At 40.5% G+C, this 14,932-nt stretch overlaps 1 protein-coding gene across 2 annotated transcripts in view; it reads left to right on the forward strand.

Moving 5' to 3' along the window:
- RBM25 (RNA binding motif protein 25) overlaps window positions 1-14,932 on the forward strand; it is a 43,577-nt gene that overhangs the window by 14,506 nt on the left and 14,139 nt on the right. The window contains exons 4-9 of one of the 2 annotated variants that reach the window (XM_006272560.4): window positions 3,339-3,509; window positions 3,875-3,932; window positions 5,890-6,050; window positions 9,053-9,235; window positions 11,432-11,485; window positions 11,732-11,815. In XM_006272560.4, the coding sequence (XP_006272622.1) occupies window positions 3,339-3,509; window positions 3,875-3,932; window positions 5,890-6,050; window positions 9,053-9,235; window positions 11,432-11,485; window positions 11,732-11,815 (711 nt within the window). The remainder of the gene's footprint in view (window positions 1-3,338; window positions 3,510-3,874; window positions 3,933-5,889; window positions 6,051-9,052; window positions 9,236-11,431; window positions 11,486-11,731; window positions 11,816-14,932) is intronic. The other variant, XM_014595539.3, reaches the window with a different exon arrangement.

The raw sequence follows: 14,932 nt of genomic DNA on the forward strand, positions 1-14,932 counted from the left end.
CCCTCAGTCTGAAGCATGAATAATGGTCTTCCTTAGTCAGCTGAGCCAAGGGGACCCCAAGGCATAATCTACACCCTCTCCCAATAAATCTCCCATGCTAGGTACAGAGGAGAACTTTATTGGTACAAGGAATTGGTTTGGAATAGGGTACAGGGTAGAGCAATATCAGAGAAATACCTTAGAGCAAACTGGCATGGTAGCCTTTGATCACACATCTGAGTTACTGCAAGCTATATATCTAGTTAGATTTCAAGTAGCTTACTCACAAGTATCATCGAGAAGCAGGTGGAGATTTCCTCTGGAGGTTTCCTCCATGAGTTTCAAGAGAGAGAGCCAGTTTCACATGGTTCTTTGAGAGTTCTCATCATGGCTGCTGCCCCGCCTCCTGGGCATTCCTTAACTTATATAAACCTTATGACCTCATTTACTTACTTCAGTGAAGGCCAGCAGCTATTGGCTGCCAGCCAACCAATCTGAAATGCATCACTGGTTGCCGGGTAGACTGGCAGGGTCTCTAGCTCCCTCCCAGTCGCAATGACCAGGGATCCAGGTTTTCCATTTCCCACAGAAAAACGGAAAACCACAGATTGCCTGTTTTTTATCAGAGAAAACGTGGATTTTCCCCTTTTAACACAGAAATCTGCAGATTCTCTGCTTTTGCAAAGAGCTCTTGCAGGATGGCACAGCCTCCCACCTTGCTGGCATGCAGCTGCCATCACCCCGCATGGCCACAGAGCCATGCAGCTGGTTGCGGGGCACAAGCAGTGGTGCAGTGGTGGCCACTGCATGCGAGCCCCCTTTTGTCCCTCTCCCCAGCCAGGCGGCATGTATGTGGCTCGCACATGGCGGCTGCTTCTGCACCCTGCGCCACTTGCCCGCAAAGCCATTCAGGTGACCGTGGGATGGTAGTGCAAAGTGCAGTGGCAGAGTTGTGGTGGCGGCCTCCAGGCCAGCCAATGCATGTGCGGGCCACAGAGTGGCACTCCTGCCCTCACCCCTGGCCCTGCTCCTGGGAGCAGGCACAGGGGCACGCTCTTCCCCCCCCCCTTTGATCTACGCCCCCCCAAGCACCTTCCCTGCCCTGCCCCTCCCCTTCCCCCCACACACACCTGCTGGGGTGGGTGTCAGTGTCTGTGTGTGCAGCTGTGTCTGCATGTCTGCCTGTGTGTGTGGGTCTGGGGGCTGTTGTGGGGGAGTGAAGGGCATCAGGAGGGCTAAGGAGGTTGTGGGGTGGAGTGCAGGGCACCAGCAGCGCTGGGGAGGGAGGGGGCTGGGGGGGCCTTGAATTTTTATCAAGCATTTTGGGTTTTTAATCAGAGAATTTCCCATTTTTAATCAGAGAAAACCAGGATCCCTGATGGTGACATTGCTTAGAACAATAGGGAATTTAAGCCCCCACCCAGGTGCGTGAGGCTAGTCATGTAGGCAGAGGAAGCAGGTTTCCCCCTCCCTCTGCAATGTATCTAGCTCAGGTTACAACTCAGGGTTACCTGAAACTGATGGGGCCAAGGGTGTCTGCCTTCTGCAGTGACCATGGTAACCAAATTGTCAGATTAGGCATCTGCCTGATGGCAAAGTTTGGGGAGAGACGGAGATGGCATTCTGCCACAGGGAGTACCAGTCAGCTGATCAGTGCTCCCAGCCATCCCAGGCTCCCCCTGCATATGCAGTAGGGTACAATTGGGCCCCCAATTTCAATCACGCCTCCTCCCTTGCATGTGTGGCGTGGCAGGAGTTGCAGTTGGGTTCATGGATCCCATTGTACCTTTAATTGAAAGCCTGTCAGTGGCGTAATAGATAGTTGATGTAAGGTTCTTCTAGCAGTTATTCTGTGTGCAATGGGCTGACTTCTCCCATTTCTCTCATTTCCAAGAATAGGATGCTGTGATGGCATCACATTTCAGTAGCGCATTATCCAGCATGATTACTAAGTTGACTGGAAGGGTGTGTATTGACAGACTTCCAACAAGTGCTGTATAGTCCTCTGACTTTCCTGTGTGGAAGGGGGATTGATGTGAATAGAAGATAACTTGTGAGAAAAAATTAATCTTAGTAAATTCATTAAGTCTACATGTAGATTCTTATTAGCATGAAACTTATTCAAAACTTAGGTTTACTGTGAGTATTAAAGGCATTTCCTGGCTGTGTCCCTATTTAATGGAACTACTGTTTCTAAAGTTTTGCACAAGTGAGGACTAAAGAAATGTCAGACTGTCTAGGGAAATAAATTAGTGCTAAATTCCAAATTGTAATAGCAGCCAGATATTGGAATAAGTACATTATTTGATATCCTGCAAGACAAGTGAGTCTGCAGCTGACAGTCTAAAGAACTGATAATTTTTTAAGGAAATTATAAGAAGAATGTTAAGAAATTTTAATATTTTTTTTTAAAAACACTGACAAACGAGCAGGAGGACACGTGAGTGTCTCTACCTATAAATATAACTCAAATATAATTTCTTCCCTCCATTGCCAGTTGTCTTGTTTAGGATATGCAGTGATAAAATGAAATGTCGGTTTCTGTGTGAGACCTGTAGGGGACTGTATCTGGTGTTCTGAGTATTTCATTTTAGTTGGAATTAATATTTTGCTTGAATTTCTGTAACTGATTTGAAAATAAGAATGTCATTCTTCCATAAGCCAATCTCTTACATTCTATGTAAAATCTCAAAGCTGTGCTGCCCAGCTTCTTAAGGCTGTCATAACTTGCCAGATTAAGCTGATAGTGAAATACCCCTATATTTCCAACTGTTCTTTATTTTAAAGATCCAAAGCTTTCTCTAATGCAGGGGTGCTCAAACCCCAGCCCACAGGCCAAATCAGACCTGTGGAGCTATGTTGGGGATCCCCACAAGTTGGGAAATTTGGCAGCAGGGGAGCTGTGGATGATCTGTGTGGCCAGGTCCAGTCCCGCCCAAACCACTGCTGCACAGTGGAATCAGCTGCCGCCCCCCCCCCCCCCCCCCAGTCTGGATCAGGCTAGGCTGCTCCCTTTCTCTTCATCCTGTTCCCTGTGCGCGCCCCCCTCCCCCCAGTGTCATGGTCAGGGCTGGGCTGCCCAGCCCCACCCTTCCCCACATGTTCAGATCAGGGCCAAGCTGCTCCTTGACTCCTCCATCCCCACCCCCGTTTAGGGCCATGCTCCCTTTGACAGCCAGATCAGGGTTGAGTTGTGCAGCCCCCCACTGCCAGATTCAACTCTTCCTGCACTGGCCTTGCATGCTGGATCCAGCCCATGAACAGACCTGGCAGTGCCCATCTGGCCTGCAGGGCGAAAAGGTTGGATACCACTGTTTTAATGAGTTATAATATAGAACCATTTTTTTTTTCCTCTGTAGGTCTTGGTTCCTACCACGGTATCCATGGTTGGCAAGCACTTGGGAGCTAGAAAAGACCACCCTGGTTTAAAGGCTAAAGAAAACGATGAAAACAGCGGTCCCACTACCACTGTCTTTGTAGGCAACATTTCTGAAAAGGCATCAGACATGCTCATAAGACAGCTTTTAGCGGTGAGTGCAGTGAGTGAGTGTAATGTAGATGGGCTGGCATTGAATGTAAATATTCTATCCCTTACCCTTGAGTACTTATCAGGGCTAATTACAAACTGAAGTTAGGCACTGATGTAGGACATTAACAACATTTTAATTAAACTTGTTTTCAAAGTCAGTAAACAACTTGAAGAGAATAAGCTTTTTTTGCCTTTTCAGCTAGTAACATAAATTGTGAACACAGACTTCTTTTTCCCTGAAATGTAACCTTTTTTTTATACACAGAAATGGCTTTGTCACAAAAATGGCATGTTTTGCTTCTGTATTGCTTGAGCAAGCATTGACATTTATTTAGTGGTGACATTCCTTCCTTTTGTCTTTTAAAGAAATGTGGCTTGGTTTTGAGCTGGAAGAGAGTACAAGGGGCATCTGGAAAACTTCAAGGTAAATGTTCTTACTTTTTTTGCACATGTGGTCTGGTCAGACTTTTTAGTTACTATTCAACCTTTTAAAATATGACTTACAAATTAATGTATCTCTGATACTCTGCATTTAAACCTGAGCTTTGCATAACTTTGACTAGTTAAAAGCTTTCCTTAATACAGGTACAATCTGAGTTTTTTTTCAATCATAGAAATCAAAGCAGAGACTAAAAATGAAGGCTAAAAAGGAAGAAGGCTCAAATATGAAGCTTCATAGTTTAATCATAGAAATGTAAATCTGGAAAGGACCTCAAGAATATCTAGTCCAACCTCCCCTGCATTGCACCCTCAAGGAGAGTGGGGCTTACCTTAGGGTACACCTTCCAAAAGGTTGACCACAACTGACCTAGACTCTCTCTGACAGATATTTAACTGACCTATTCATAAAAACCTCCAAAAAGAGAGATGCCACTGCCACACCTCCCTAGGCCTGTTCCAGTGTTTTGCTGCCATAATAGTTACATTTTTTTTTTAATATCCAATATAACCTTTTTCCTTCTCCTGAAAATTAAGCCGAAGCTTTTGTGGGTTTTATTTTGTCTTTCCTTTGGTGGAAATGGCGAATTATTGAGCATTGTTCCCTTTACAGCAGGACTGTCCAACTTATGAGTGGCTGGAGGCCACAAGCTGCATAGATTGCATGCACCCTGGGTGCATACTGCATGGACCACTACCATGCATGACCCTCCCCTATGCTAGACTACATGGGTCTGATGCACCACACTTCCCATGTCCCCTGAGCCCCCCTGGTTATAGGCTTCCTATAACAGCAGTCAGCAGAAGCTGGAAGAGGGAGAGGAAGCCTGGGGACTCCAGCAGTGGCAAGAGAGCCCAGAGGAAAGCAGTGTGCCAACCAGGAGCCCAGGGCCACATTGTAACCCCTTGGAGGGGGCTACATTCTGTCAACAGGCTGCCAGATAGACAGCCCTATTTTATGGGATCAGAATAGTTGTTCCTTCTATACTAAACAAGCCCCATTTGTTAATTATTTTTTTTTTTTAATTTTTTTTTTTTAGGGCACACTTTCTAACAGTCTTACTTCTATTGCTTCCCTATGGATACTGTCTAGTTTTTCTACCACTTTCTTGGGTACCAAAGCTGGACACAATAGTCCAGTTAAGGCCTAACTAGTGCTGAGTAGAGTGGACTATACACCTCCTAAGTGTTTCATATGATGCTTGTGTTAAAGGCAGATCTAATTCCTGGATGCATTTTTGCAGTACCTTGTTGGTGATTCATGTGATCCCCTCTCACTTCCAGATACTTTTCTACTGTACTGCTCTCTAGAAAGCTCTTCCCCACTTTGCATTTATGCATTTTGATTTTTCCTTTCTAATTCTAGTACTTGTTACTTGTTCTATCAGTGAAACAAGATCATTCTGAATTCTGAGCACTTTTTCCATAATGCTTGCAGCTGTTTTCAGGCTAGTAGTGACATCACATTTTATGAGTATAGTCTTTTTTATCATAAGTTTTTTAATGAAAATATTGAACAGAACTGGATCAAGGACACAACTTTATCTTGGTGATATTTCCTTAGTTTGCACATGCAGAACAGCCTAAAAAACTATAATAAAGTAAAAAAACAAACAAACAAAAAAACCCCCTCAAAACAAAAAAACAGCCTTACTACTTCCCCATCTTCTCTGCTAGGCTTTTTATCTTATTAAAGAAGGAAATTTCCTAACCACATGAAATGGGTGATTTATGCAACTATGCAAAATAAATGTTTTCCCTTTGATGGTATATATCTTTTGAGACATTTAAAAATATGTTTCTGCATATCTTTTATTCTAGTGTTCCCTATATAAAAGTTGTGGGGGGGAGGGATTGGGGAGGGCATTAAATAATAAAATTGTAGGATAAATTTAACTGAATTTATTGCAATTTTGCTTTTCATTTCAACTATCTACCTCCAGCCTTCGGATTCTGTGAGTACAAAGAACCAGAATCTACTCTACGAGCACTGAGACTGCTCCATGACCTTCAGATTGGAGAGAAGAAGCTGCTAGTTAAAGTTGATGCAAAGACAAAGGCTCAGCTAGATGAATGGAAAGCTAAGAAAAAAGCCTCCAATGGGGTATGTATCTATGTGTGTAGCTTAAATTATGTTGCTGGGAGAGACATTCTTTTGAGTTGTTAAATAGTGTAAGAAGCCAGGGCCCTTAATTTCTGTTCTTGTTTCTACTCTTGCTTACTTCATGACTTTGGCTAGGGCTTGGCTCCAAAGTCCTATTTGAAAATCAGTGAGACTTAATTCATTAAATACTTTTGAGAACTTGAGCATGTTTAATCAGCGCAACCATCTGCGTGGACACAATTATAACTCTTTAAGACCTCTTATTGGTTTAGCGTGCATGGATTTATTTACAGGGTACAGGATTAATTGATTTGAATTGATTTAACTACAGTTGCTAGTTTCCATACACAAAATTTATCCCAATTTAAGTCCTTTAAATTTTATACTTGTGTAGCTGTGTATAGCCCAAGTCTGAATCTCTGGGTTTATATCCATTTTAAAGATGAGTACTACATACTGTACTGTTTACATATGGTTCTGAGGCTTAATTTTGTTTAGACATTTTTGTTAAGTTATAGAAACAACTAACTTCATTGAGCAACTGAGTTGGTTGAATCAACTTTTACTCTTGATTTCCCTCCCCCACACCCTCCAAACCCTGATGCAAGGCAGAAAATTAAATCTTGTATGCATTTTTTTGCCTTCACTTATTTGCTGCCCAGATGCATTTACCGTGTTGGGTAGTGCGCGCTCTCTCTCTCTCTCCTTGCTTCAGAAAACACTTAGCATAGATTAAACTTTCATCACTGTCCATGCATTTATCCTGAACTTTCTAGTTCTGTTGTTTTAATTTTCTAGATCAGAGTAACTAGATCACTCTGAACTATTTCATATGCAGGAAATTTTGGGTTAGATTCATCCCTGTCATAATTCATGAGAAACTGAAGTTACCTCCAAACTGAGCAGCATATTTTTCCCTCTGTTTTCCATTTAGAATGAGTATGGCTGCTCATCCACCATTCATATAAATGAATATATTTTATATGAAGTTTGGATGTTTTCTTTAAATGTCTTTGCAAAGACGTGTACCAAAAGACATTCAGTTCCTTAGGCAGTTGTTACTAGTTTTAGATGGCCAAAAGAGAGCCAATTCTTTTCACTCTAGTTAATGAACACACAATAATTGCTAAAGTCTTATGATTGACACTTCAAAGTTGCTTGCAAAGTTACTAGAATATAGTAGGAATTTTTTTTTTGTATCCTTTAACAAAAAATAGAGGTATACTGATCACTTTACAACATTTTTGACTCCGTCCTGTAGATGGGGTAAATAATAATTGCTGTGGAAAACATAGTATTAATTATGTGAAACCTACATGGAGCTATCCGCCTAGTTGTAAAGCTAGGTTGAGAGAAAAGTTTGATTTGACTACCTGTTCTATTCTAGGCTTTCTTTTATCCCCTTTTAGGAACAGCTGTAATTTCCTAGGCTTTCCTGCTAGGATTGCTAATAGACTTAAAACTGCAATGAAGCCATAGAACATGATTAATCCAAGTTTAATTTCTGTAAACTCTTGGGGGTTCTTTATGTAGCACCACAGAGATGGTTGATTTTGATAGTGTGAGAAGACTTTTACCCCCATCTTGTGTAGTTGAAAATACCATTGACTCAATGTAGTTTTGTAGCTGGTATCTTTCCACTCGTATAAAGTTTAGCCCTCAGTATATTATGGGCGGTACCCAGAGATCTTGTAACTCCTGCATCCGTATTCTTCAGCAATTTACAAGTTTTCTCAGGAAAAAGTACTAACAGGAGCAATAGCAAATGGACTAAAGATGTATCAATGTGTCTGAAGGTCCTTTAGTTAATCTTCTCATGCCTTTAGTGGCATTTTGGTGCTACTCATATCAAAAGGTTGCTGTCAGAATTTGCAACCCTTTGATTTTCTTTTTCTGAGTAAAGAAATCAAATGTGTATAGTGAATCTGAGCATGAGAAATTTTCAGCGTGAGAGAAACCAAGCAACAACTTTAATCTAATTAGCTCGTGTCCCCGGTCACCTCTTCTCCCTGGACATCTTCAACTCCACTCCCTATCACAGCCTTCTAGCTCTTTTCAGCCTACTCCTCCTTGTCCTGGCAGCCTCTTCAGCTCCAACTGAACTTTCCCTTACCCCTCATTCTTAGCTGCTGTTCCATCTGACCCTTCCCTCCCCCTCACTCCACCCATCACCTATCGCTTGACGGAACATCAGCCGGATTCTCAGGTGAGATTCCATTCTCTTTTCTTATAAAATGATGGAGGGGGTTAATAAATGGCTGGTTTTATTTTGTATTCGAAGCTTTGTAGTATCCCTTTGTATAGCATTTACTGCAAAAATATTGTTTTTCTATGTTTTCCCTTTTGTGTCTCTTTCCCCTCTGTGGTGGGGCTGGGAATAGAGGGAGTGAGATTACCTGATCAATAGTAATATAGAAAAATTTAGATGCTTGGGATTTTATCTTTGGAAGTGTTGCTTAATGTAGTTCTGCCTCTATAGAGCATTCCTTTAAAGTTAAATAGAAAGGGTGAACATCAATTATTGCCTTGTACTCTGGAGGGCTTCCAGAAATAGTGTTTAAAAGTAGACAAATGAAGTTATTTAGAGTTTTTATGAGTGGAAAGGAGAAATATTATTTGATCAGCATTAGCACTGTAATTGTTGATATTCCATTGGTTTCCTGTCTTTTCTTCCTTCCTGACCCTGATCTATCTGTCCTCTTATCTTACCACACAATCCTACTGTTATAGCCTACAACCATTCTGCTTGTAAAACCCTGGAGTATCATCCTCATCCTCCTGCCACACACCGCCCCCCCCCTCCCCCCCCCCCCCGGGCACTGCCTGTGTAAGGAGATCTGAGCAATGGGGTATAATTGCAGACTGCTCCTAGATTCTGGAAAATCTAGTAAGGGTTGCTAACGAGGATTATTGAAAATTACCATTTAGGATAAATTTCTTGTTCTTGAGTGAGATTTCACTTGGCAATTTGCTGATTTCTCTAAATCTGTCATTTTCCCCAGAACTCCAGACCAGAATCCACAAATGAGGATGAGGAAGCACTGGATGAGGAAACAAAGAGAAGAGATCAGATAATTAAGGGGGCCATTGAAGTGTTAATACGAGAATATTCCAGCGAGCTCAATGCCCCTTCCCAGGAATCTGACTCTCACCCCAGGAAGAAGAAAAAGGAAAAGAAGGAGGACGTATGTGTTTTGATTTTGGACAAAACAGATTTTTCTTCAACTCACCTTTTATATAATGGCCAAACCCTGTGCAAATACCTTAACCCTAACCTTCTGATGAGAAAACAAATCAACAAGCATTGATGACAGCAGCAGTTTCAAGTATTTAATTGAAATCTAGTCAGTCTTAGGTGCTGTCCCCTCTTGATGGCTTCTAGGTCTAAGCACCTAGACTTCTTGGAACCACAGGTTTGAATCTTGACAGGTTTGACTCGGCCTTTCCTTTTCTCTGAGGTAGATAAACTGCACTGAATTCAATATGTGTGTATAGGTTTTCCGGATGAGATCTTAAAAATCAAGTTCCTACCTATTCTGTGTTGACATTTAGAAATCCCAGCACACTTTTGTCAAAGCAGTGGCTCACTCTGATGTCCTTTGCCAAAATTCCTCTTCTCCCCACTATTTTATAACAAGTTACGAGCCAGCTGGTTGCTCCTACTTTCCACCTGAAGAGTGGATGCATTCAGTGGTGGTATACATGCATATTTTGGAAGGGTTTGGGGATATTTCAGGAAGGAATGGTGTGTTTATGATCTTACTTTTTATTATAAAATTGCTGTTATAAAAATGTTCTAGTTTGGCTGTGTTTGACCAAATGGCTTTCCAACAATTTATGATTTGGGGGTGGAAAAACCCCCCCAAACATTTGGCAGAAATGTTCTGGCATAAACCTGTTTCTATGGATGACCTTGTTAATGGATTAAAGTAAACTGGAGAAGAGGGAACATCAACAATTGACAGTGAGCAAACAAAAATTTGGTGTTTGCAATGGAGTCTGTAATCATGCAAGAATGGGCTCTGATACCTGCCCAATTCCTACAGACTCTTCAAGAAATTGGAGACTAGTTTAACTTGGATTTTTACCCGTTTCTTAAATCTCCTGCATAATCCTATTTCCGTGCAGTCCTGCAGCCTCAGCTGCTAATGAGGTATAAGAACAGTGCAGGAAGCAAAACCTCTCCCTCGGGAGTAAGTTTGTTATCCCGACTGCATTGTTGGCCTCAGGTGATCCAAGGAGTAAGAGTCCTGAGTTGAGAATTCAATTTACCTTTCTTTGGGGCAAGATTCCTTGGATACGAATTTAAGAATGAAGTAATTGTCTTATACTATGGGCTGTATTTTATGCAAATACTATGAAATTTGTACTGTGCTATGGCTTCTTATGGCCATGGATAACAACAGGTAGTTATAATATTGTAAGAGTTCTTGCCAGCTCACCACAGTCTTGCAAGAACTGAGCACTAAGTATGCTTCTGGGGATTCTGCTAGCTCTGCATGATCTAGAGGCAGACCAGTCTGAGCTAGCAGAGTAGATGAGTATGCTATACCAAATACAGCAACTGTTGGTTTGAACTTGCACGCCTAACTTCCTTTCCCTGATGGGTACAGAAGGAAATAAGAATCGGGGTGGTACTATCTCTGGTGTGCAGGGGGGATTGAGATGATTCTAGCACATTTCTCCCTTGACTTTTATGGAGTGGGAGAGAACTATTGTTGGGTGGGGGGAGGAGGAAGGTGGGAGCAGACACCATATAAAAAAAAAAAAGAAATCTGCGAGTTATGGGGCTTCTGTCCCCTGAAGGGCTTGGGGGTGGGTAAAAATTCTGCTGATGTTAGCAGCTGAGTCTATCAGTTTCTTTGGGTGAAGGCATGACTGATGTGGGGGAGATGAGGGTTTGTGGGCGGAATGGAGAATGAGTGAAATCTGTTTTGGGGTTTTTTTTCAGTTTCAAACATGGGGGAACCTCGCTAATTCGCACTAAGTACTAGGAGACCTATGGTGCAGATTACCAAATTTTGCGAATTAGCGAGTAAACAAAAGCGAGACTTATGCACCACATATATTCTGGTCGCTTATTTTGACAAGTGTAGTTTAGTCTTATGACACTATCATAGTGTACTAATAAATGTCCTGTAGTGTGCTTTGTAATTCAGTGAAGTCTTACCAATGAGACCTCACTACAGCATCTATTATATCTTTGAAAAATAGATCAGTGAAGGGAGAATTAGCGAGGTTCTTCTGTAATTTTGTTGAGTCAAAGAAATAAGATCACAGCAACACGATATTGCTTATAGTACAAACATACAAAACATTGTTTTTCAGAGTAGTGTGCAATCTATTTTTAAAAAAAAAAATCTCCGTGGATTTTTCCGCAGATTTTCCGCAGATTTCCAGTGGCCCCACTGATACCTTATCCACTCATCACCAAGGTTCGTTTACATTGTAGGCTTTGACAATGACTATGTTTACTGCTAGTTGCCAGATTTGTGACTCTTGTCCATCTGATTTTTTTTTCACTCATTAACATCAGACTGTCAGGTTTGGTACTGCAGAAGGGCTTTATTTATCTCTTACAAGACTGGTACAAAACTTCTAACCTTGAACTTTTCTCTTGTTCTTTTGTATCTGTACAAATGGCTCTTAATGCTTTTCCTCCTGTCCCCCTTGTCTTTTAGGAGGATATAAATGCTATAGAAATGGAGGAAGACAAAAGAGACCTGATATCAAGAGAGATCAGTAAATTCAGAGACACACACAAGGTAGTATTCTTGTTTTTGCACTTGATACAAAATTAGGCTTTTACTGAATCCAAAAAGAACACTTTTATAAAATTTACCAATACATTACAATATCACTTGAAATGCTGTTTATAATAGGTTTAATATACATGTAGCACTTTAAGTCAGCAAAAGACAAATACCACGTTAAAGTGGCCCTTGGCATTTTGTTCTAAGACATTTAATTGTTACTGATTGCTTTGCAATCTTCTCACTTTAACATGAATAAAGACAACTCAAGTGTCTACACATACAATAAGTCAGATATTTATAACTAAAGTCTAAACGGGGCTGCAGTGTAAGACATACACTTGAGTGTGTTTCTGTAGGCAGTTGTTTAGTATAATCCAAGGAAACGTTTTAAGGAAAGCTGAAATTTAATTTAAATTTAAGACTTTTTTATTTTAATAGTTCTTAGTTAAGAGTGGGGGAAAATTTTAAAACTAGGTCAGTGGTTACCAGACTTACCAAAATTTAGATGCATGGAAGAACTGTAAATTCCCATAAAGCTAATCTATTCATTGACCCCCACCATTATGATAGAGATCATATGGTGACTAATGCAAGATGAAACTCACAGCTTGGAAAGTAACATGGAATAGGATGTAAGTATGAGCTTCTGTTTTTTATTATATTTATGGATGCCCCCTCAGAAAAATATGCAAAGGGGTAACTGGCTTGGAAACATTTGTGCCCAGCAAATCCCACCTCAGAGTTCCCACCTACAGAAGTTCTTGTTAATGTTCAGTGCATCTATGAATGTTTCTGGTTTTGGAAGGTGATACTTTATGGACAGCGAAATGCAAACTATGCATGTAATGTATTTATTTTAATGTTTAGCTTATAAGATTGTATTAAGCTTCCTATCAAGTCTGGATTGGTCCCTGGCCCAACAAAATGTTAGCAAGTGTTCAGTTTTTGAGCACGCTGTTTTTCCTAAATATCCCAGATGGACATCGATGAAAAGGTTGATGATCTAACAAGGTGAAGTGTTCCCTTGTACCTTTGTCGGGTGGTACTGTGTTTGCATATAGCTTTATCAGCATAAAGCAAAAGTGATTATACATTACTGGAAATGCCAATATTGCATTTTTCTCTCTATTCAATTTGGGAATGAAAACCCAAGGAAAAGAACTCCAGAAGAAATCTTCTAGTAAAGATCAGCAGTTGAACATGGAACTGGTCAATGGTGAAAAATAATGGAGTTGTGTTGAATTCCAAGCCCCATCAAGTCACTGGCATAGAATACAAAAAAAAAAAGTGGTTTTAAAAAAAGAAAAAGAAATGCTTCGTTGTTTCAGAAGCTGTCAGGCATTTTACTGCCTTTGATTTATTTCATTGGGGGGATATTTTGGATTTCTTAAGTTTCAAAATCAACTTAACTGATTATAATTAAAATGGCCATTGTGTCTATTGGGTGGAATGGTTAAAGGGGCTGTTGAATCTGTAGCAGTTGGCTAGTGAGCACAGTGAACCTTTGCATGTTTTTGGTATGAGTTTATAAAACAATAATCACAGACTGTCAGGGTACCAGCCTTGCAGGGGGCGTCCATTTACAGCACGGACGAGTCTGAAGAGAGCACAAGGTAAGATTTTTATGATTCTTCTACCTGTCCTTTTCTGTTCATCACTTCAGTATATCTGATACCATTCCTATCCCATTACCCTTTCAGTCCCTCTTGTTTATATTAGGAGCAGTGGTTAGTTAAGTATTTTATTATTAAAAAAGATAGGCCAGCCCATTCTCTTGTTGGATTTTTAAAGAACCAAATTTATAGAATGGATCTTAAAAGACCAAAACTTTTTTTTGTTTTTAATTGAGACAAAATTTTTGGTGTGAACAAAGTGTTTGAGAGAAAATCCCAGGCACTCAGCCAAAACCAAAGAAATTTCTATTGGACCATCTAAAATAATCTGTAAGTATCAATTATTTTGGTGTATACACTTTTCTTTAAAAGTTTATGAAATTGAGAGGTAAGTTTTTTATTTTTTTTAAGTCGATGTAGCATAGTCTAACATCTGACCTAATTCAAGCTTAAGTTGCATTTAAGATTCTGCTAGAATAATTGCATTTAGAAAACTAGGTTTTCAGCCCTGTATTCATTAGAATTTAAGTTTTGTTTTTCATATCAATTTTGTACCATCTTTGAGTCCCCCTCTTCCTTTTGTGACTTCAATGTACCCACCACCAGCTTGCCTGTATTTTACTATCAGTGCAGGGTGGTTTGATGGTTGGATATATTGATCACTTGAGTTAGCCTTATTTCTGTAACCCTTTGTTGGTTCTCTGGTCCATGGGTCCATGACAGAAGAATGTTCACCAGGTAAGATTGCTTTTTAAAGTTGTCTTAAATGCTTTGTTTAAAGAAAGAAAGAGAGAAAATGCACATTTTATTGTTCCAGTTTTTAATTTCATTTCAGTGGTGGTAAACGTGAAAGGGGATAGACCTGTTTTTTCTGCTCAGCATATGTTAAAATCATGTGGTGTTCTGGCATCCGTCAGGCTGACAAACTTGGTCTGTCTTTGTTGTTTGGTATATTTGTGAACCGTGTACTTGCTCTTCCTCCCAGAAACATAGCTTATAGGCAAGGTTAATCCAGTGTTGGCGGTCCATGTCCTAGCACAACATCTGTAAGTTAACACACAACAATTGCTTCCAAGGATGGATTTGTCTATCATTCTATTGATGTATTTTCTATTGTCTAATAGGACTTCTGGTCATAGGTATTGTTTTTGTTTTTAAATGAAAAAATTGCCATTTATATTCAATTTTAGTAAAACTGTAGCAGATAACCCTTTAGTTTCTATGTTTCAAATGAGTGATTTCCAACCTTTTTTAAATCTTTCCATCTTGCAGTGGTGGAAATCTAAGGATTCCATTCTGCAGAGTCCAGTTCTTACCAGTGAACATTGTAGAGAACTTTTAGGGAGGGCAAAAATGGGGGAGGGGTACATCTGCTCAGTTTAACCCCCCCACACCACAGTGTAAGTCGATGAAAACTTTGGGTAAAGAAATTCAGATAGCATAGATTTGGTATGGCCAAACCATGGGGAAACCACCCACTGCCCCAGCTACTATTCAACTGAATTACGTGTTT

The sequence above is a fragment of the Alligator mississippiensis genome, chromosome 2, assembly GCF_030867095.1.
Source record: "Alligator mississippiensis isolate rAllMis1 chromosome 2, rAllMis1, whole genome shotgun sequence".
In the NCBI taxonomy this organism is placed as follows: Eukaryota; Metazoa; Chordata; order Crocodylia; family Alligatoridae; genus Alligator; species Alligator mississippiensis.